The 23,835-nt window shown below is 40.3% G+C and overlaps 1 protein-coding gene across 2 annotated transcripts in view; it reads left to right on the top strand.

The window, feature by feature from the left end:
• Positions 1-23,835, top strand: part of il1rapl2 (interleukin 1 receptor accessory protein-like 2) — a 302,734-nt gene that overhangs the window by 254,103 nt on the left and 24,796 nt on the right. For both annotated transcript variants that reach the window (XM_041048287.1, XM_041048286.1), the window contains exon 7: positions 16,547-16,679. In XM_041048287.1, the coding sequence (XP_040904221.1) occupies positions 16,547-16,679 (133 nt within the window). The remainder of the gene's footprint in view (positions 1-16,546; positions 16,680-23,835) is intronic.

The following is a 23,835-nucleotide window of genomic DNA, read 5'->3' on the forward strand; positions in this document are numbered from 1 at the left end:
GGTTCAACAAAATGAATGCAGAGAAGATAAAACTCTCCGTGGCTACACAGATGTTCTTGTCAAGCACAGCTGTCATATCTGATAACTCTCTATTCAGACAATGCTTGTTGTCAGCAGATGTGTGTTGTTGTAGACCTACCAGGTGCATCTGCTGTAGCTTTGTGTAGACATCTGAACACATTCTCTGTTGCATTCAGGACTGTAACATATTCTGATTATTTATGTGTAGTTACTCATTTGTATAATAAATAATCATTTCACCAGAGAGTTTCTCAGATTCAGAGACTTTCCTGACCTCCAGTGACTGATCATCATGACGCACTGACGGAGACACAATTATTTATTCATTTAGAAAAGCATTCATTTACAATGTGAGTTTTAATTCTTGAGAGAACTCCATCCTTTCCTAATTTAAATTACGTTAAGAATTCACTCTTGCTGTGGATTATGCATTTAGCTCAGAAAAACTGTGCTGACCTATAGTTAATTTTTTTTTTTAAAGTGCATGGTGCACATTAGAAATGTGAGTGTAACAGAGAAGATAAACAGATGAAAGTAGTCTTCAGTTCCCTAACAGCATCATTCTTTCTTTCTGGTTGTAGCAATATAGTCCTGTCTTCTGCTGTCTCCATACGTCTGTGCAGTCATTCATTATGAGCGTATGACTGTGCATTTGTTTGCGTGTGTATTCGGTCTCTATGGGCAGCCCTTTTTTTAACCCCACTTAACATTTTCACACCTTTAACAGCTGTGGGAGCAGGAGCAAGAGGAGAGAAGCCAAAGAGGAATCTTAAGTGGAATAGTTTGTTTCTATCACTTTTAGATGTGTAATGGAGGTTAAGAGGTCTCTAACGCACACTCTCCTGCTACAATAGGCAACACTACTCTTCTTAGTTGACTTAAAAAGGGGTTTTATGACCTCAAGACAGTGATACACAGCAAGTTTTTTGAACAACTTTGAAGGACAACAATGCTCATGGAGTTGCATGAATGAAAAAGGACAGTTCTAGTGTTGTTTCAGCTTAGGTCTCATTTTAATGGCCTTTTAATTGTCGGCCACAGTAAACTGCATCCACCACCTCTGTTGTAGAGGTTTGGGAAACACAACTCAGAAAAACCACCGGTTTCTCAAGGTAATGTTGCTCTGGACAGTGCTCTTTCTTCCTTTCCTTCACTGGTGAACCAGCCGTTTCTCTTAGACCATAGATGTCAAACCTGTTCCACAAAGGGCCGTGTGGCTGCAGGTTTTTGTTCAAACCAATGAAGAGCACACAGTTTGACCAATCAACTGTCTGAAGACTGAGATCAGTTGATTAAATGAGTCAAGTCTGGTGTGCTGCTGCTTGGTTGGAACAAAAACCTGCAGCCACATGGCCCTTTGTGGAACAGGTTTGACACCCCTGTCTTAGACTGTGTCTACAACTTATTAACTACTCTCCATGTATAAGATACACTAAGTAGTTTACGCAGTAGTGAGCAGTGAATTGAGATTTTGGACACTTACTAATCATGATCATTTTTGGATCATCACTGACGCAGTGTTAATTTTCGCTACATATAGTACACAGGGGGTGATTTCGGACGCAGCCTTAGTTTCATTGAATTTCCCTGGAAAGATAATAACATTAATGTGACAGTGACCCACAGCTGCACACATGCAAACAAACCAGAGAGTACACACGAATAAGCACCTATTTCTCTCAGAAGGAGATTCATATGCAGTTAGCTATGCACACCCAATCAAGGTGAGCACTGTGTTTACATTCTGCCACACTCAAAGACAAGGTGAAATTATTTATGATGCTGGGGCTGCAAGTATATTGGCGCTGCTTGCCTCTGGGAAAACAACTATATTGGGGCTGCCTGTTATTCCCAGATCCCCAACAACCAACCTGTTTTTTGCAGCAGGAGAACTGAATCATGTAGGAAACAATACCGTAGCCATCACATTAAAATGAAACACTTTCATGAAAATCTTAAAAACGTATTTCATCTGATCTGGCTATTTTAGACAGTAATATTGTTAAACTAACTAGAAAATTCCTGGAGGGAGTTTTGAATGTGCCCGCTGGTTGGCATTTGTACAAGTGAATGTGAGGGAGCAGTCATCCAGGAGCACCTGAAGTACTATGGGTGATATTATTTGTGGCACTGATAGTCCTACTAACACCTCAGGCAGTGGTATGGGTGATAATATGACCAGTACAAGCACTGATGGCAGTAAGTGTATCACAGAGGTTCACAGACACACAATCATGTTTGAATCACTGCATTACAGGGACTTTCATTCATATGATGGAGACTTATCCTGACCCTGAGCAGTGTCACAAATTTCTCTATGTTTTGATTTATAAATTGTCCCTGAAGGTTGCTAATTATGTGAAGTTAAAGAGATTTTTTGGGGACATTTTCAGGGACGGCATGTAGAGCGTTTCTGATGTCAGGCACTGAACATTCGGTGCTTTACACACCCACTATAAAATTTGAAACAAAAAAGCTTAAAACTTAAACTGCGGTTTTGAATGACTGAGACATGACACTTGAGCTGTGCTTGCACCAATGCCTATAAAATCCAAAGTATTTCTTTCCAGTCTACCTGCACTTGCCCAAATGGGAATGCAACAATAACTCTAACAGCCTGAAACCACATTCAAAATTCAAATTGTCCACTCACGTGTTGGCCTACAGCTGTCACAAACCACAGATGATGCCAGCAATTTGGGAACCAAATTAAATTTTCCATGCAATCCTTCTTTTCAGTGTACTTTGTTAACCGTTGGCCCTAAGCTGGAGAAGTAGAACAGTCTTGGATGTTTTGGGACCCTCGAGTAACAGCTATCAGTCAGCCATCACCTGCCACCCAGTTCTGTCATGAAACCCCCTCCCCCCTCAATGCACACACAGACTACCACCACTGAGACCAAAACTATTAGCACTCCTAACCTCTTGTGGGCTCACTTGTTTTTTCTTTCATCTATCCTTTATTTCACTTCTCCTCCTTATTCTTGTTTCTTTATTCAGCTCACAGCCCGACCACCCCAAAGGCTAAAACCATCTGCTCATTGCTATTGTCATTTTTATTCATCTTTTTCTGTCCTATTTCCACTGGTGGCTGGAGATTATTTACCTGTGTTGGACTACAAGCTTATAGGCACACAAGTAATATTTGTAATGTCTCTTCTGGCTTGAGTTACCAGCTCATTAGCTACACTTGCACCTAGCAGAGGAACATAGTGGAACATTTAGCAACTGAGGAGTCAAAACAGATTTCAAAGGATTGTGAATAGTGTTCTTAAATTTGTGAGGTGCCATGAAATCCAAATGAATGTTAATGTTGCTTTGTGTTGATTTGTGAATAGGAAACTGACTGTTAACATGTTACAACTTTATAATGGCATAAAATGTCAGTGTAATGTTTACAGCTTGTTCTACTGCCTCTGAGTGGCCACAAATAAAGACAAATGCAACTTTAAACTTAAAGCTATTATTTTGGTAGATAGCAATACACGACCTGGACATTTCAGCGACAGACAGTATGTATTTTGAAGTTTAAACAATTCACTGGTAAAACATTATCTTCATCCTCTTTTCTACCATAAAGCATTATAACAGATTACCTGCCAAGTCTGTCAGTGACAGATGTTGTAAAATGCAGTATTGAGTCTTGTCTAGGATAATATCCCCTCTGATGTGGTCTCATAAAGTTATGGTAATCAAGGAATCTGTTAAACTTAACATGCTATTGATTTACCTTTGTTAAAGAGACACTCAGTGCTACTTTGGAGAGGGTGTTTTTCCCAGACTGGGAGCAGACAGAAACTATATCAGCTCTGAATCTGTCAGTGACGTTGAATTGAAAACAAGCCCCTCATGACTGGTCATTTAATTAACCTCGTCAAGCATATCTGCTGTAATCTCCAATCTAATTTCATCTGTTAATTTAAAACTGTTCTTAACGAGGCCAGTCCCCCAGCCAATCAAATGTCAGGTATAGAAGCATAAAGGACTTGGTTAATTAGAGCTGTCAGGAAATGGCCAAATATGGACAAAGAGGGAGGCTGGATTTCCTTTTATTACTTTCCTGGGAGAGTTATTAATTCTGTGGGAATCACCTCAGGTGGTATGAATATGTGTGTGTGTGTGTGTGTGTGTTTTTTTTTGTGGATAAATCAAGAAGAGGTGGGGGAGTGATGGCTGAGAAGAGAGATAAAGTCAGATATGGAGAGACAGAACAAAGAAAGAGGGGAAAAAAAGGCTGAGAAAAATATTTAGTTTATTCAGAATAATCAAATATGTCTCTTTCCAACTTTGTGGCAGCTTCATTTCCTGTTAGACAGGAAATTGAGCCTTAGCATTTCCAGAAGTGATTCTCCATCTCATACTTATCAAATAATATTCAGTCTCTCATGCAGGATTGTATTGTCAAATTATATTGAAAATCTGCACAGGGCTCTCTGAGGATTTCATATCACTGTAAACATGTTAACTGTGGCTTCGCATCAATGAAAGAGAAAAGATTTATTGCGAAACTTTAAATCAGCATTTTAAATCAGGAGATCCTGTTGAACTTTAAGTGCTTTTCCTAATTTTTCCCAATATTTCACATAAGTTGTGAAAATATTCAGCTGCTGTGATGACTTGAAGCAGAACAGATTATGTCTGTACTGGACAGATGCCACATGTGATGGTGTGTCCAGCTTTGTATGTGTGTGCGCATGAATATTTCAATGTGTAAAAAGGAACGGACAGGCTCAAGTCCCATCAGGTCTGACCTGTGAAAAGACACACCTTAGAGGGTCACTGGTTGTCAGTGGTTTGTTTATTCTGAAACTGTATGTTTGGTGGATTCAAAGCCAAGCCAGAGTTTGGGCTCTGCACACACATACACAATTTGTAATCTGAAGTATTATCAGTAAACCATGCTTAAAATATCAAAGGAAAAGTTCTCATTCTGCAGAGAAGTTAGCTCTCAGACTGATATATTATTGTATGTCACATTATGAATTCTTTATTAAATGCTAACAACTCAGAGACATTTGAAACAAGATACTGGGCCCAAACAACGCACTGCTTTTTTTTATAAGCAGTCACAAGCTAAAAAAAAAAAAGGTTGGAAGCCATTGGTTTTATATTGTCTTTGTATTTTACAACCTTATCATGTTTTTTTATTTAAAATCTTTGTCTGCCAAATAACCAGCAACTGTTGTGTAGCAGCCAGATACATTTAGTAGAGTGAAAAATACAATATTTCTCTCTAAAATGTTGGGAAGTAGAAGTATAAAGTAAAAAAATATTAAGTGCCTCAAACTTGTACATTATTAAGTTAATGTAGATACTTTCCATAACTAGTGTACAACACAAAAGCGGCACAGCAATGTCCATTTGGCAAAAATGACAAAGGCAAAATATTTCAAGGAATAGTATTGAAATCCCCAGAGCTGCAGTTGGCTCAAAGAAAAGGATTTTGGAAGAGAGTCACTGCCCCTTTCACAGATTCTCTAATAATAGCAAAGATTCAAAATTAAAATGGAATAATTTGTTAGAGGCAGGATGTCTGTAAATAGACAAAATGAAAGAGTGAACAGCCTCCCAGGTTACAGCTGAGCTGCCCACTTACTGACACGTGGATACATATGTGTGTGTGTGTGTGTGTGTGTGTATGTGTGTGTGTGTGTAAGAGTGTGTGTATTTCTGTGGATAAATCAAGAAGAGTGTGTGTGTGTATGTGCATATGTGTGTGTGTTTGGCCCGAGAGTGTGAACGTGTACGTCTGTATCTGAGTATCTGGCCTTAGTGTGTGTGTGTGTGTGTGTGTGTGTGTGTGTGTGTGTGTGTGTGTGTGTGTGTGTGTGTGTGTGCTTGTGCACGTGTGTGAGGTACCATCTGTGTTTCCATGTGCAGCTGCGCTCCCTTGGAGCCCAAGACCCAAAACTCAGCTGTTACCAAGACAACAACATACACCCCATACCTGGTCCACACACACACACCCACACACACACACACACACACACACAGAGTATTCAAAACCACCTAGAGGTCTTACACTGTGCATACTTTTACATGACCAGATGGACAGATATCTATCATGGATTTCTGATGAAATGTGTGTGTGTGTGTGTGTGTGTGTGTGTGTGTGTGTGTGTGTGTGTGTGTGTGTGTGTGTGTGTGTGTGTGTGAGACAGAAACATGGAGAGACAAGCAGATGGACAGTCTATGTTTCGGTGTTAGATTTCTTTCCCCTCTACTTGAGTGTGTAGATATGAGGATGATTTTAGTCTTGACTGAACTTCCTGTTCGGTGGATCTCCTTCTTCACTGCCTTTAGTCATTTAATCAGCCACACATCTTGGAGCCAGCCACACAATGGAAGTATGTCCCATTGGTCAGGCTCAGGATAAGAATAGTACAGTTTCAGCTTTCAGGTAAAGGAAGCTGTTAGAGATAGCACTGATAGTGATGTATATATCATATCAGGATCAGTCTCATCTTGTTTTGTGTACATTTAGGTTGTAACCAAAGTGATGTGAAACTGGGGGAGTCATTTTTGGTATCCAGGATTCTACAGGAAAAATTCACATTGAATTTCTGCTCAGACACTGTTTGGTAATTGGCAGTTGGAGCACTTCCAAGACCTGGTCAGACATAATACTGCCTGAAGATGAGCAAGTGTGTTAGAAAATATCTGGATAAACAGTCTGAGGTACACCTGTGTACTTTAAAAATGTAAGGAGAGACGTGAACTACGACTCTCAGGGTGCAGCAGGAAACACTGTAGGTTATGTCTTAAATCACTTTTTATTTACTCTGCAGTTCACTATATTTACCGTGGGAGTTCCTACTCTCTGCTAACAATCTCACAATGTATTGCATCCCATTTGATAGACATGAAATTTGATTCATGTCCACAATCAATCAATCAATTTACCGTTCACTACAGAGTAAACGAATGACTATTTAAGGCCTAGTGAATGAGTGACCGAGCTGGTGACATCCAGTATCCAGTAGGACGTTTCTGCACAGAATGTGTGTCTTCATATGACAGCGAACATGCACACGCATGTTAATTTTTAGAATAAACAACTGACAGATGCAGAGGAATTCAGGAAACATAAAAAAACTGTTTGCATAAATGCACATGGGGATGCACAGATAAAGTGCAGACTCACTCGCACTACTGGACACTGTGCCCATTTTTATATTTGAAGAAGTATCCTGTTTTTTCTGCATCATTAATGTGCTAAGGCCAGTTATGTTCAGCAGCTCCTCTAAACTTTAAGCTGAGGTCAAGCCATGCAGTTGCATCAGCGTACTTAGGTAGGACACCATACACATTAACTGAGCACTTTATTAGGAACACCTTTACACCTGCTTACTCGTGGAATTATCCAATCAGCCAATTACGTGGCAGCAGTGCAGTGCATGAAATCAAGCAGACAGATGTCAGGAGCTTCAGTTAATGTTCACATCAAATATCAGAAAAAAATGTGATCTCAGTGACTTTGACCGCGGTGCGATTGTAGGTGCCAGACGACATTTTTTGCTGACAGTGAAGTCTTTTGATGGGAGAGGTCAGAGGAGAATGTCCAGACTGGTTGGTGGTGGTGTGATGGTGTGGGAAATGTTTTCTTGGTTCACTTTGGGCCTTAACACCAATCAGTCATGGTCTGAATGTCACAGTCTGAGTATTGTTGCTGACCATGTTCATCCCTTTAAAGCCACAGTTTACTATCTACTAATGGCTACTTCCAGCAGGATAATGCTCCACGTCACAAAGTAAAGTCGTCGGTTTCGTGAACATGACAGTGAGTTCAGTGAACTTCAGTGACCTCCCCAGCCTCCAGATCTGAATCCAGTAGAACACATCCTGTTGCGCCGTGGTACAACAGGAAGGAGACTGGCAGCTTGAATGTGCAGCTGGCAAATCTGCAGAAATGCAAAATACTTTATAGCAGTACTTCAGGTATTTCAATAGAAATTGTTGAAAAATTACTTTTACACGGTTGAATTAGACATTGTTAAAAAAGGTAAAATGATATTTCCGCTGTGTTTCACTCTGACCAGCAGGGGGTGCCATGGAGTTTTGTTGAATTATCCAGGACACTTGTGTTTCCCTGCTGAGGAACAGTGAAGACAAACCTTTCAAATGGGAATTTTGAGGGGGGTATGCATTCATTGATAAGGTGTAGCTTTTCTACTTGAACTGGCCCTCTCAGGCAGACCAAGGACAATGGACTTCTCCTCTGTTTGGTCATTGTGTTGAAATGCAGGTGATGTCCTGTAGGATTTTCTGGTGAGGAGGTATGTCTGAGAACACCACGGGAATCTCTGGGCTACCAACAGATTATTGCTGTTAACATGTCCCCCTGGGAATTTATGATGTTTCATTTTGATATCCCATTTGACATCCCGTTTACTCATATTGTAATATAGATTATTAAATCTGTCACCAGCAGCCCCATCCCTGAGCCTAGAAATGAGAATGGCTTTTTGCCGCATGTATTATACTTTGTGCCTGTCATATAAACAAATAAAATAAACAGTGTCACCTCAGTCTTCCCACCACCTTCCACATATATCTAGTGATCCCCTGGAGGTTCAGACCTCTAGGTTGAGAATCACTGTTATGTGACAGGAGTTTTAAGCAAAATTTGATAATTGGGTCCCCCAAATTAAAGCCAGAGTACACTCCGGAGCTAGAAGAGCTGTCTGGACTTATTAGGACCGCTGGTGTTTTTCCAGCCGTGTGCAGCTCTTGCAGAATGTTTTTAACTCAGCAGCACAGAAGCAATTTTTAAGTGGAAAGGATCAGTGCGTTGGTTAAGTCCATGTCACTGGAGCATGCTGCTGCCAGAATTAAACAATGTGCTTATGCAAGCCTTGTCTGGCTGCAGCTAGCTGTCAAAAGTAGCTAGGTTCTTCGCTGCAACAACAGATGGTACAAAAAGAGCAGCACACAGAAGGTGGACAGGGAGGCTGAGGCCTCATCCCACAACAGTGAACCTGTTATGCAATTAAAACATATAAACACTAAAATCAACCGTGTCTCATAACATGGTACTACTTTTCTATTGAGTCCCTTCAGGCTGCTGTGCTGACAGCTTGCATACAGTGATAGTGGGCTCCGTGTTCACGGTGATTGTTAAATCAGTGCATAAACCTTTGCATACATTTTCTGACATCAACTGTTCTGTGTTGAAGCAGGTAAGCAGCTCTTCTTCTGAGAGGATAGCAGGGAAAATATAGGCTGAACCAGGCACCAAAAAAAATGATGGCATATGAGGTGCTGCATGAGCCATCATCAGCACTGACAGCTCATTGTTGGGAATGCTGAAACACATTCACACATTCATATCCATACCCCCCACTCTAACCCCTGTAAAAAACAATGGTCTGAAATACAGTGAAAAACATGTCTTTCATAGAAATTGTTGTATTAAATCATAACCAAACTAGCAGTCTACAGGTAAAGCACAGTGGTACTTTGACTTAAATTCTGTCTTGTTCACCATCTTGGTTTAGCATGTTAGCATGTTAACATTTCCTAATTAGCTATAAACTCAGCAGAAACGTATGGGAATGTCATAGGCTTTGCAGGTATTTGATCATGGACAAACAGAAAGTTTGGACTGATGATGGTGCAAGAGGAAAAGTCAGGGGAACATCAGAGTCATTAGGATTCATCCTCCAGGGACCATGAATGTCTGTACAAATTTTCATGCCAGTCTATTTTTAGTTGATAAGATATTTCTGGACCAAAGTGGACTGACTGACCAACTGACAGACCTACAATGCCTTTCCAAATACTTAGTATGGCTAGAAATGGAAATCTGCCGACATTGACTGGCTTTCAATATATGTTGTAATAGTTGTGGTGGAATAGCTGCTGGTACCAGCTCACGAATAAACAAAAGTCATGTCCTTAGTTCACCTCCTTAGTTTTGATGTGTGTAGCCCTGCTCTGAGGACACAGTGGCTTTGCAGACAGACAAGTATTGTGGGTTTCTTATCTGATACAGTTCTGTACAGTCAGGCCTGTCAACCAGTGTGAAAGGCCCAAGTTCCCCAGTCCTCAGCACATGCTGTATTTTTCTCCTTCTAGGTCTTACTGTCCATATTTTTGGCTTATCCTTGTTTTACCTCCTCAAAACCTACTGTACCTCAACCATGAACTCCATTATCCTCCCCAAAGCAAGTCAATTACCTAATATTGTATAAACTGCTAAATTAATATCTCTCGTCTGTCTTTAACTACTTTGAATGAAATCAGTGTGTAACAATCGTTGATCTAGTGAGCTAATTAAAACCTATCCATCTGTACTGGAACACAGTGGCTCCACTGACTCCACTGGATTTCTAGGGAAAAGGGGCAATTGAATTCAATAAACTTTATTTAACGCTAATCTTGGTGATAAGTAGGCCAAGTTTTAATGAAGGGGCTGAATCACAGATGACATGAAATATAAAAATATATCACATCTAAGTCTGTAATTCTAAGTCTATTAACAGGGGTCCTTTTTTGTCATTCGTACTTGTCAAGTCAGCCAATGCAGGATCCTGTCTCTCTCTCTCTCTCTCTCTCTCTCTCTCTCTCTCTCTCTCTCTTTCTCTCTCTCTCTTTGTGTGTGTGTGTGTGTAAAACCAGTTTTCAGTGATTCATTTCCCTCATTAAGGATTGTCCTACTTCTTTCCTACAATCCTTCACCTGACTGCTATCTGCTCTTGCTGCTTCTCATTTCCTTTCCACATGCCGATAGTGCTTGATTTGTTACTCCAAAAAATTGTATTTTGTTTAATAATTTGTTTTTTATTTCCTGCGATTTCAAAGGTAATATGATTATTTAACCTGTAGACACTTCTCCAATATGTCATTTTAATGCAGACAAGATCTGGGTTTACCCGGTGTCCCAGTAAACACGCACTGTACATACACAAACATCCACGCAGAGACAGAGGTGGATAGACAGAGAGGGAAGATAGGATCATGGCTGCTTTCAGATGTGGCTGGGCTAGACTGGCACCTGTGATGCCACAACCACCACAGACAAGGAAGAAATGTTTTTTTAATTATTTTAAGACACCAGATTTTCTTTAAAAGTCTCTGTCGTCCAATGTGCATGTTATGTTATTATTTATGCTCACGTCATATCATTAAAATACTGTCTGCAGCAGTGGTGGAAGAAATCAGATTAAAAAAGTACCAATATGACAATGTAAAATGAATCCATTGGCAGTAAAATTCTTTAATTTAAAGTCTTACATGTCAGAAAAATGTGTCTAAAGCAAAAATACTCTTCATGCAGAAAAATGGAGACCATGAAGACCTTCAGGTTTCTGTGAACTACCATTTCCCAAGACCTGAAGTCAACTCCATTCTTAAAAAGGCTCATCAGAGGTTGTAATTTCTGTGGCAGCTGAAAGTGCGGCCTGCCCCAATAGGTGTTGTTGTAGCCAGTTCTACACTGTAATCTTCAACTCCATCTTGTGCACATCCATCATGATCTGGTTCCAACACAGGATCAAAGCTGGAACAGTGGAGAGGAAAAATGCTAGAAACACAAAGAATAAACTGGACACACTGTGACATAAGTTGTGTAAGAAGGAAAAATAGTCCAAAATAAAACATGGACAGGACATCCATAATTGAAAGTCAAACCAACACCTGCCCCTCAGTACAAAAGTGACAGACTGTCTGTGATGCCAAAGCACTGATGAACAGTCCCCTGAAAAATGTTAGAATCATACAGGGATATGAAAAACCATGTTCAAGATATCTGAACATGATTAGAACCAGGATAAAAGACACAGGGACCAGTGTGCATGGTATCTGCAAAGGTAACTGACATAAGTTATTTAAAATAATAAAATATGATAAAATTATTCTAATTGGCGTAAAATTAGAGGGCTGGGAAGGAGAGACTGAGAGTTAGCACGAGACCAAAAAAAGCAGAAAGACAACGAGGGGGTGAAGGGAGAAGGAAAGAGCAAGACTGAGGAGACACAGATGGTGACTAATAACAAAGAGGAAAAGAAACCTGACCCACAGAGGGGAAAAAGAGGCATGGAGAAAAGACAGGGAGACATGGTGAGATGTGAGAGAATCTGTTTTAGTGAGTAGAAATGAAGAGCTAGGAGAGAACAGGTAAACCAGACTAATGATGGGAATAGTTGCTACGATAGTTACAGAGGAAGAAGAAGGAAAGAAGTCAGACTGTCTGTGCCTCTACGAACTTCCCACCATCCTCTGTCCCTCCCACTCATTGTTCATATATCAGAAACATCACTCACTCAGAGCACTAAGAGTCAGTCGTGCACATTAGTCATGGCACTGTTGGTTAAGTTTTGTCCTTCACTGATCACTGTGAAATTCATTTCTTTACACTTTGAATGTTAATTTCACAGAATTAATTTTTGAATAGTAATTTGGCAGAAAATGAGTTGAGGTGTTTTTCAAACACTGTATAGAATAAGAATGTTGGATGTTGAGATTTGGTGCTGATTGCATTTTGTTTTAAGAAATAAACAAACGTTCATTAAATATTTGTTTTCCAAAGCTCTTGTTGAATATCTGCCAAAGAAAATTCTTTAAAATGATTCAATCAGTTTGAATCCAATTATATATTCTATGAAAGAAATACCTGCTTTATACAACATTACCACTATGTATCAGCAAATAACAAATTTCAATCAGTTTATTTTTATTCTGTTTTTTGGCTTGAATAATTACAAAAGCTCTGAGATTGTGGAGTGACTGACAGAGCTTATCAAATGATCCAACATGATCACATTAAATTTAATCAAACTTATTGTTACATATATAGATGCAAAAGTGCAGTATGGGATTCTTACAACATTATATATCTTGATGACATCATATGATATTAAGTCAGTCAAACAATATGACTGTATGAAAACGGCATAGCTGTTCAGCACAGTAGCCTGTTTACACATCCAGCAGACACGGGGCAACATTAGCAGTCATTAGGACTCGTGTTTCTGGTTCACATATTAATGTAAATATGATATTCACTTTACTTTTAGCTCTGTTTGCATCTCCACCAAGTACCAAAGGAATTATCCAGCACTGTAGATACAAAACGCTTCATTATTTTCACCAGTTAGTGGCAAAATTTCTCCATCTGCCATTTGATGCTCGACAGGTAGTGTGTAGTGGATATATCACAGCTCTGAAAACAGCTGCCCGCTGCTGTATAGAAGGACGAGAGCGGTGAGAGTGAATCAAAACAGTAACGTTATGGACCGTAAAACCAAAATGTGTAACTTTGGTCATTTATGTATATATGCAGATGGCTGTGAGGAAGATTTACTTTCAGAATCAAGAATCTTGTTTCTTGCTATTTGTTTCCTTCATTGTTTAATTCTGATAAGGACAAATATAGAAACCTGCTGAGTGATTTTTTTTTTTTGCAGTGTGAATGTGGTCTGGCCCAGCCACAGGGAACCTCAGAACCTCAGAATACAAGGCTGTAGAGGCAGAGGGAAACAGATGTTGACGTCTGATAACCAGCAGTTCCTCATGCTTGGGTAGCAGCATTAGAAAATGAACTAAGGGCAGAGCACAGTCTGGATTGATGCTCACATTCAGCTGCTTCTTTATGTGCATGTACGTGTTATGAATGTGTGAGAGACTACATTAAAGAGCACAGACAAGTTTCTCAGGCTGAACTAAAGTTACAAAGACTGGAATCAGAGCCTCTCTGACTGTTGTCATGTGACTTTTGTTCACAAACTCGCTTGTGATTGGGCAGTTTTTCAAGTCATGTTCACACCAGCATCTAGGTGTGATCACACTACCTTGAGAAAGCTCCATCAATCGCCTGTACCTGTAAGTCTTTCTTTGATGCCAACGACGACAACACAGCACCAACCGTTCAGTGGTGTTCTTACACCCCACTGCTTTAGCCACAAACAGAAATGATGACTTGACTTGCTGCATGATTTGCAGACTGGATTTCAGGGCTCGTGTTCCTATTGCTGTAGATCAACACACACACACACACACACACACACACACACACACACACACACACACACACACACACACACACAGTCACTTACACCAACCTACATACACCCTCATGCCACACAATTCCAAACAAAGTTGATGATTTTAATCACCATAACATGCTGAGAACACAAACACACCCTCGGGGCGCTAATCAATTACAGCAGAGCACACGTACACACACACAAAGACACACGCAGTCAAGCTAAACTAATATCACTCTAATCCAGGTTTTTTTTTCTTTTGCTGGTTTCTGCTGTTTGTGTGTGTGTGTTTGAGTGTGTGGACTACAGAATGCAGCCTGCCTCAGCACAAAGGCAAACACTTCACACCATGAGAACCCATCAACACACACATGCAGAATGTATGAGGCTTTGCAGACCACTTTGTCTCTTGGCTTGTTAGACTTTGTAGTTCTGAGACAGACAGAAGTCAAAGCCGTTTACATCACTCAGAGTGAATGATGCAATAGAACCAAACATAAAGCAATCATCTGACATTTCCATATGAAACAGTTGCATTTTGCCATTACCAACTTATAAAACTCAGTGTTTGCTCAACCTAAACCGTTTGTGAAATGTTTTACTGCTCTAAACCTTTGAAAGTTCTTTTGAAAATGCTCGTTGCAGGGATTACCTTATACATGGACAAGGACAAAACATGCACAGAAGCACCTGCATTTCCTGCTCACTCTGCGTAAAAGTAGCTACTGTAAATGCCTGAGATGTAAATATGTTTAGTGTTAGCATTCAGTTCAAGTGCTTGTCTGACAACAAACACGAGATGCACACACAACCTTAGCATTCAGTGGTGGTCCTTGACTGTGCTGATAGAGCTATCATTATGATAATACTGAGGTCTATCATAATTATCTGCTAATTGACTGCCTGACGAGGTGGCGCTCATTAGAATGCTCATTAATACTCCATCATCACCATTGATAGCTGTAATCACAGAGTGGTGGTTTCAAGGTCTTACAGGAGGGTGTGTGAGAGCATGTGTGGATACAGTCACACATTTATGTGATTAAGAATGTGTGTGTTGCTAGTATTAGTTGCTAGTAATAGTCGATATTTTCTTCAAGCAGCACTTTATTATAAGTGTAGCATCACAGAACCTGTTGCATTCAGCAACAGGTTTCAACACATAAGTAAAACAATAGCTTATAGAAAAGCTAATTTTAGGCTATGTAGTCCATTCACCTGGCCTCTGGAATTACATCCAAGTGTGATTCCACACTTCGCTTCTTACGCACAGTGCCAACATTCAGTGCTAATGCAGGAGGCAGCGTGCCCGAGGTGAAAGTGTAGATACCTGAATTCATTATACTGCATATTTTCTTTTGGTCCTCCTCTGTATGTGTAGTCTTAAAGGGTGATTTAGCATTGACTCACATTGTTGCACACTGTTACACACTGTGGATGTTTAGCATGTTGCATTCCTGCCACACAAAAATCACAGATGCAACAAAAAACAAATTTAGCAGCTGATGGGAAAAAAACAACAGTGACATGACGAACTGAGGTGTGTGCAGCAGTGAAAACCCCCGGAAACCCAGTCTATTCTTCTAACAGTCCATTCTACATCTCTATTATGTATGGATGCATTCCTCCAAATCACATCACAGTATATTTTACTTTTCGATCCTCTGTATGTCCAGTACATATGGCAGTATTGACAATAAAGCTGACTTTGACTTTGCCTTTTGACTTTGACCAAAACCAAAACCCCTAACCCCTAACTCGTGCATATAGATTTGGGTTTATTTGCAGTAGTTAGTGCTAATTTTCCTGCTGTGATCACCACTGCAATAAAGGTGAATAGAATTTCATTTGTATTGCTTGTGGCATTGAAGTCATTATTTTATACCAAGGGCATAAAAGTCTGCAGCAAAAGTCTGAGCAGTGCAGATCTGAAAATTTAGGGAAATAATCTGCTTGGCTAAACATCACTCTGGGTCAGAGGAGAAAGCTGTGTATGTGTATGTGTATGTGTGTGTGCGTGTGTGTGTGTATATATATTTTGTGTGAACTGACCATTTAAGCAGTAATTTTCTGCTTCACTGTTAGTTTCTCTCCACAAATTGAAATTCTGATGAAATTGGATTAGTCTTACATGATAAAGAGCAGGTTTGGACACTGCTTTTTTCACTCCTTCTGCCTCCAGCCTTTAATTATTTTTTCCAAATTCAAGGGGCTCCTATCAGGCACCCTCAGGCGCACCTATAGTATCTGTCTATATTGGTTCCTTAAGGTGGCAGCAGGCTTCACACTGTACCTGCAGGCATTTGTGCAGCAATAAGAAATTAACTGTAATACTTACTATAACACGCCAGCTTTCTTTATCCACTGCCTCTTCTTTTCTCAGTGTGTAATATTACAGGTTTTACTATATGCCAGTTTTAATTCTTCCATGGTATGAGATTTAAAGCATGTTTTCCCCTTAGTCTGAACCGCAGTACATGATCCAGCTACTTCATTGTGTTGTAGTTTGTATTATAACAGTGTTGTGTTGTGTGTTGCAGGTATGCCTCTCAGTCTGGACTGCAAGGCCTTTTTTGGCTACAGTGGAGAAAACAGAAGGCCCATCATCTACTGGATGAAAGGGGAGAAGTTTGTCGAAGAACTAGCCGGACACATTAAAGAAAGTGAAGTCAGGTAAATGCACCAGCACCTATGTTAAATACTGAATCACTCACATGTACAGTCTGTAGCCCTAATCATTCATCAAAATCAACCCAAGTTCAGTAAATGCTAAATACATATGATTGTACCTAATATTAATTTTGCCGAGTTGCCTTTTCCCCACTCCTGTGAAACACTGTAAGAGAGTATCAATTACACCCTCTCAAGTTTACAGGTTTCTACTGTTAATTAATTTCTGAAAAGACTCGACTCCAGCTACACTCCTCACACTGTCAGCATCTAATTTGCTCTCTTATGATTTATGACTCTTTGATGGCTCTCTGACAGCTTCCCTCTCAACTCTCCTAGAAAATTATGAATACTAATAATAAAGTTAAATTGAATTCATTTTCTCCCCTATTGGGACCAATTACATTGGTCTGTATTGGGAAAACCCTGATTGTCTGTGGGGCGTCAAACATCATTAGAACAACCTGCCGGATCACCCTGGAAACCATCAGAACACACACACACACTTGCGCGCACACACACACACACACTCACGCGCGCGCGCGCACACACACACACACACACACGCAAAGTACTTGAGGATGTTACTTTAAAATGTGGCCATAAGAGATACGTGCTATTGCATTAAAACTGTTCATTTTCATTTATATCACTGTACCTCAGAGTGTTCACAAACCTCTGTGTGAGAACAGCACAGAGCTGATGTATCAGAATGGGCTCAATGATTCTGCTGTTGTCAATTTGTCAGCACTTTTTTAAGTCTGCCAAACTGCTTTTTTTGGCAGAGGGAAAGTTCATAAACACAGTGTTTTTTTAAAGGGCATCAGCTGATACACCAAAGGAACCACTAACCTGGCACCCAGACAAGGATTTACGACCACAACAATCTTAAAAAACATATGGTTTTATTCATTGCTGTGATACCTTTGCCTCTGTAGAGGCTTTATAGGTGCTCTGTGAAGGGGGTGGAGATGGGCTGAGGTATCCAGGATTAGAGCACATAAATAGAAGCTAACTTGAAAACTCCATTTACCAATGTCCTGCAGCCACTAAATGGAATATGTAATTATGCACTGACTCCAGTTGCAAACTCAGCAAGCAACACTCTGTTCTGTGGATGTACGGTACATGATCTACTGTACATTGCAGGGTTACATATTAAAGGAAAACAACAGCTTATTACAGTCTGGGTTTTATTTTCTTAGTTCTGTCTCAGGGTTTGTAACCCTGCTCACCAATCAAATCCATCCAAAATCAAACAGGCTCTAAACAACTACAGTTTTGTGTGTGAGTGCACCCAGAATGTTACCAATAACAATCCCTCATTACATAAGAAAACCAGAAGTATGCACATCTACAGAAACTACAGTAGGTCAAAGCTGAACCAGGAAATCAAGCTGTAAGCTCAAGCCTTTTTTTTCCCTCCTAAACCTGACTAACTTTTTTTTCAACCTGTATGATGCTCTGACCGTGAACACACAAGTCCCTAATCTGAGGGAACAAATTATGCAGTTTTAGGGAACGAAATACTCATTAAGTATGAATGAGAAATCAGAAATTCTCCTTACTGTCACTTCCTGGGCTATGTCAAATAACTTTGATAAAACAGCATATTTTTAATGATTAAACAGTGTATTATGTAATGAAAAGTTAAATAACTATCGTAAAGAAATATTACCATAACCCAAAATTGTTAAATTACATGGTCTGGAAGCAAAACCCTGTTTAGTTTTTCATAAATGCTGATTTACTGACAGCAGCAGTTTGGAAAGTTTGGAAAAAATCCAAACTTGGGTGGGTTTATGCATCATCCATGCTGACAACGCTGTGGATTTCACTGTTTTTTTCCCCCTTTTTTTATGTTACTGTTCTACTGCAGCCTTCTAACTTTTGAGCTATACTATCCTTCAGTCACTTGTCAAAAGTTATAGTGCTATAACATGAGATACAGTTGCAGTGCTTTTTTTTTTTTTTTTGCAGTTTTAATCATCAGCATTAACTCCCTCACTCTGATCTGGGAGCGGTAATAAACCTTAATGTTAGAAAACATTGGAAAGTAAACTTTATACAAAATGTACTCTCCTACCCAAAGAGCTGTCACATTTTATGTCATCAGCTCAGCCCACCAATAATAATGTGAATATTTATTCCTCCCTAAAGGGAAATGCTTTTGCATCCATATTCTCGCACCCTCTCCACTCAGAGGTCAGAGGTGCAGGTTCAGCTTCACAACACCAGCCCTGAAGCTGGCAGGCTTTACTTTAGGGATGCTTCAGCACAAGGGCTGCCTGCTGACCAGGGCTTAAAACCAGATTCTCTACTTAAAGGATGGTCTCTGTAACTGCTAACCGACTTATTGGCCTCTGAGAATGCTCACTGCCAGGAAAATGGTGCGGCAGATAAAGAGAGCAGGAGCGTGCATGAGTTTTAGTGTTTAAACTTGAAACTAATCATGCCCTGTGGTATTAAATTAACCTTTGCCTGATGAGTTCTCAGTCTTTCAGTGAAGTCCTCTGGCCAGCTCTGATCCAATCACATCGTTATTCCAAATTCAGCAATCACACTACAGCAGACAGACTCCTGCTGCGATGCACATTAATCTGTTCATATTTAGCTCCCTCCACGAATCCTGCTGCAGCACTGGCCTGTGGACTCTGTGTGTCCGTTTCTGTTTGCACAGTATCCAATACCATCTTGTGGCCTTCATGATAATGTGAATATCTGCAATTACCAAGACTTGTTCCCCTGCAGTATGTGAGAGAACTGTTGACACTCTCGCCTCATTGTTATGACACCACCTAGGGAGAGTGACCATCTGTGAATATGTGTTACAGACAGAAAACCTACCTCTGTCTTCAATAGATGAAAGTACAGCACGGAAATATATCATGGATTTAAGTGTTTTTTTTTTTAGTCAAATTATGTCCAAACCCACCACTGACATGATAAATATCATCGGTTTTACTGCAGTTGTTGGCATAGCTTCACTGCAGTCCAGCTTCTTCTGCAGCTCAGCTATGATAGTTCATGGTTCGTTCATGTGCAATGAATTTGTAATTATAATATTTCCACTTGGGCCAGTGCTTGCTTCATATTTTCACTTGAAGGCAGCACTGTCCCATATGTCTAGTGATGTGGAGAGGCTTCTTTACCTGCTTAAAATTCACATCAGCTGCCCAATCCAACTGCTGCTGGAGCCTCACTGTTTTAATGTTTTTTAAACAGAGCTTGTATCTGTATCAGTGACGATTATTAGTTGCTAATGTGTCCTCTTTTTCCATTATCTAAAAGTGCCATTAGTTTTCCATGGGGTGTTTTAGTCACCTAAATGTTGTTTCAGAGGCAGTTTCACCGTGACAAATAAAGAGGGGGGAGAAAAAATGCTTTCTTTAAAAAAAGTACTTAATGACAAAAATAACAATTTTTTTGACAGTGTTTTTAAAGATATCCAGACACTTGGAGGAAATAGAACAATTGGCAAAAAGAAGTTGCACACAAAAACAGAGCAGCTGTAAAAACACAGTTTTAAAGGTAGATTGGGCAAAAGGAACAAATACAGTCAAGGATAAAATGATAAAAAAAACATATTTGCATTTAAAAGCATCATTGACAGAGCAGAGTATAAGTTAAAATCAACTTTAGAAAGGCCAGTTTTGCAGGATTTTTGTAAAACTGTGGAGTGTGCAGAACAACTGATTGGGAGAAAGTTCCAGAGTGTGGGGGCAGATATGGAGAAGGCTCTGTCACCCCTGGTTTGGTGTTTGGTCCGCTCGGGGATTGGAAAGACTGTTTGAATCAACTGAGCAGAGTGTGATGGTGTGGAGGGCTGATGAGGAGGATCTTAACCTGGATGGAGTCGGGGATGGAGAGCCAGTGACAGAGACGCAGAATGGGTATGAAGAGAGTTTTGGACATACTGGAGTTTACTGAGAAGTTTGTTAGGATTTGCTAATGAAAATGCTGATGATGATGATGGAGTCTGGATATGATAGAAGCGCTGCTTAAGATGACTGAGAAGGTGGATGGTGGATGGCATTTTCTAGATGAAAGAAGGCTGTTCTGACTGTATGGTTGATGTGGTGTCCAGATGAAATTGTTGAGTCAAAGATGACTTTGAGGTTTCTGATCTGGGAGGAGGGCAGAAGAGTAAACTTTTACTTTCAAGTTTGTGAGGGTACAGTGAGCTGTGAATGTAATCGGTGGGTATGTAAAATTGTATGTCATCATCCAGAAGCTGAGACTGTCATTGGATGAGGTTACCTAGAAGAAGTAAGCAGAGGATGAAGAGGAGGAGGCCAATCACTGAACCCTGGGAATGCACAGTCTAGGAGTCACAAATGCTGATGCATCTCTGTCCAAAATATAATTTGAACAAGCAACGTTTCCAGGCAAGACAGGCTGGAGTGATTGATGTGTCAAATACTGCACTGAGGTCAAGAAGAACGAGGATCCTAAGATGGCAGGAGTCAGGAGGTCAGCGGTAACTTTGAAGAGTGCTGTTTCAGTACCATGTGCGCAGGAACTGGATTGAAACTTTCTGTCATTAAGTCATTAGAGGTGAAGGAGGAGATGAAAGGAAGGTCGGAAATCACTCAGAAGTTACTGGGTGGATTTGGGTTTAGCCAAGATTTATTTAAGATAGGGGTCAAAGAGGCAAGTCTGAGGGCAGGGAGCAGAGGGAAGACCTTATCTGTTGGAGTGATGAGAGGACAGATGGTTAGAAAGCAGGCCTTTATAAGGCTGGAATGGTTGGGGTTCTGGGGCCTGGTGGTAATTTTCATTCCGGTCATGATGTGAGAAAGGTCAGAGGGGGAGACTGGAGAGACATGGCTGAAAGGCTGAGTTGTAAGAAGGTAAAGTTCGAGTGGACGTGGCTGTGGATAGGTTGTTATAGATGGAGCTCATTTTGGTTCGAAAGAATGGAAGGAAGGTGTTACCTTGACCAGCTGTAAAGTGCCAGGAGATGTTGCCTGTGGGGTTTAAAAGTTTGTTTACTGTAGTGAACAGGGCTTTGGGACTGTTGGAACCACACTGAATGACTTCTGAATTGTAAGTCAGGGCTGCGCTTAAAGTGTCATCTTTAAAGATTCATATCTTCATTAGGAAACAACACAATTTGGGCTGAGGGCTACAAACAAGGTAGGGAAGTCAGAAAGAATTGAGAGAAAGACCTTCATACTGTTGCTTTTGGTCTTATCTGTTAAGAACTATAAAGAATAGTTTTGCAGATATGGGGTCTGAATTCAAGGAAGGCATATGTCAGTTTCATCTGCAGTGGTTTCAAAAAGAAAATGGAAGTTTTTGTCATGTGATTTCCATTGTGTTAAACTGAGAAGCCATTGTCAAAGATTATTTAAAGCACATGAATGTGATGGGAGGGAGACAGCTGTCAAGGGTGAGGGAGATGTGCGTGTTTTTGGTGAAAGATTTAGGAGCAATGATGATCGTATCTTCACTGGTCCTGAAGTTGGCTTGTGTCCGTGATTTAGTGAGACAGTTGGTCAGGGTGGAGTGAGTTGTAATCGCAGTGGATGCTGGACACCATCAGCGTAGTAGCGGAACATGGCAGGAAATGGGAGCACAGAGCACTGAGAGACAACTTGCGACACAGGTGCTTTATTAATGCCATTATAACTGTTGTCTGTTGTCTATCTGTCAGTTTTGGCTTCAGACAGTAAGGGGGCAGGTCCATTTATCCTTTGAAAGTTTCCAGACAGTAAAGAAGAATGGTGTGGTTGGTGGTGTTCCCAGTTCAACTGCTAAGTCTTTTATCACATTAATATTACATGAGCATAACATTGGGAGATCTCACCCAGGTATGAAGTCTTATATAAAAACAATCAAAGATGAGCAGGAGAGATCATTATTCACTACTCAGGTGTAATTTAGTGGGATGGAATGAATGTGTTTAACATGAGGCGGCATTAGACATTACATTACATTACAGCTTGGAGAGTGATTGAAAGAGGTGAGAGGAGAATGAACGGAGGCCTGTGTGTGTGTGTGTTTGTGTTTTTGGAGGAGGGTGCATGAGAAAAAGGAAGAGAAGAAGTGAAATTTTAACAAGTCACTGCTTCTGACAGTGACCTCTGATGCTCTGCCCTGGTAGACATCAGTGACGCACACACTGAAAACCACTAACAGACAGAGAAGAGGAAGGAAAACACACACACACACACGCACACACACATATACTTCTACTTATATCTGTGTGAGGACACTCGTTGCTCACTGACATAGCACTTTCCCTAGCACCTTGTCCTAACCTTATCCAAAATCCAATTGTAATCTGAACCCTAAAACCAGGTCTCAGTCTCAACCCTCAACCAGCCCTTTAAAGTTGTGAGGACCGACCAGAACGTCCTCAATCTGTAAGGTCTATGCTTTGTTTTTGGTCCTCACAAAGATAGGTACATAATCAACACATGCACACACACACACAGGTGATTTGGTATATTTCTTCATGAACACTTTTGTAATGTTTACCATCATAATACGATTTCACTACTCATCTATAACTAAATGGATAGTGAGCATTTATGCTGAGAGGGTTAGGAGTACAGTTCCCACAGGGGACCACCCATGCTAAAAGTGTGTGTGTTGAAATTCTTTGCGTGCAAGCACTTGGAAAAAAAGCCTTAAGTGACAGATATGGTTCTTTTTCATGGTGAATTACCATCAAAACCACATGAAACTACGATATGCTGCCTTTTCTCTGTTAGACATGGTTGGGCTGTGCCAGCTCCCATTGAGTTCAAAACCTGTTTGTTTTAGTGTCTGGTCAGTGTAGACTCCTAGTGTAGGTCAAAGATGAGTCAAACCAGGACACACTGTAAAGACGAAGAATAACAAAAGGATATGACCAGTGAAATGCTCATTATTTTCAAAATCCTACTGACTGTAGGTCTGGTTTGGCTGTTCGCTGGAGATTCAAACCAAAACGAATCTCAGGGATATTTCTGCCTCCTTTTTTTTTTCGTTGTCTTCTCTTCTTGTGGTTTTGTTGTCTTGTACTACTGTGGAGTAATTTTCGCTTGTATTTGGTTTGATTTTTGTTTTGTTTCCTCTATCTCAGACACTGCCTTGTCCTGTTCCATTTTGAGAAAATCAAACTTGCCTGCACAGTGATTACAGTTTAATCCAAATATGTAATGCTGGT

The sequence above is a fragment of the Toxotes jaculatrix genome, chromosome 10 (genome assembly GCF_017976425.1).
Source record: "Toxotes jaculatrix isolate fToxJac2 chromosome 10, fToxJac2.pri, whole genome shotgun sequence".
NCBI lineage: Eukaryota > Metazoa > Chordata > Actinopteri > Toxotidae > Toxotes > Toxotes jaculatrix.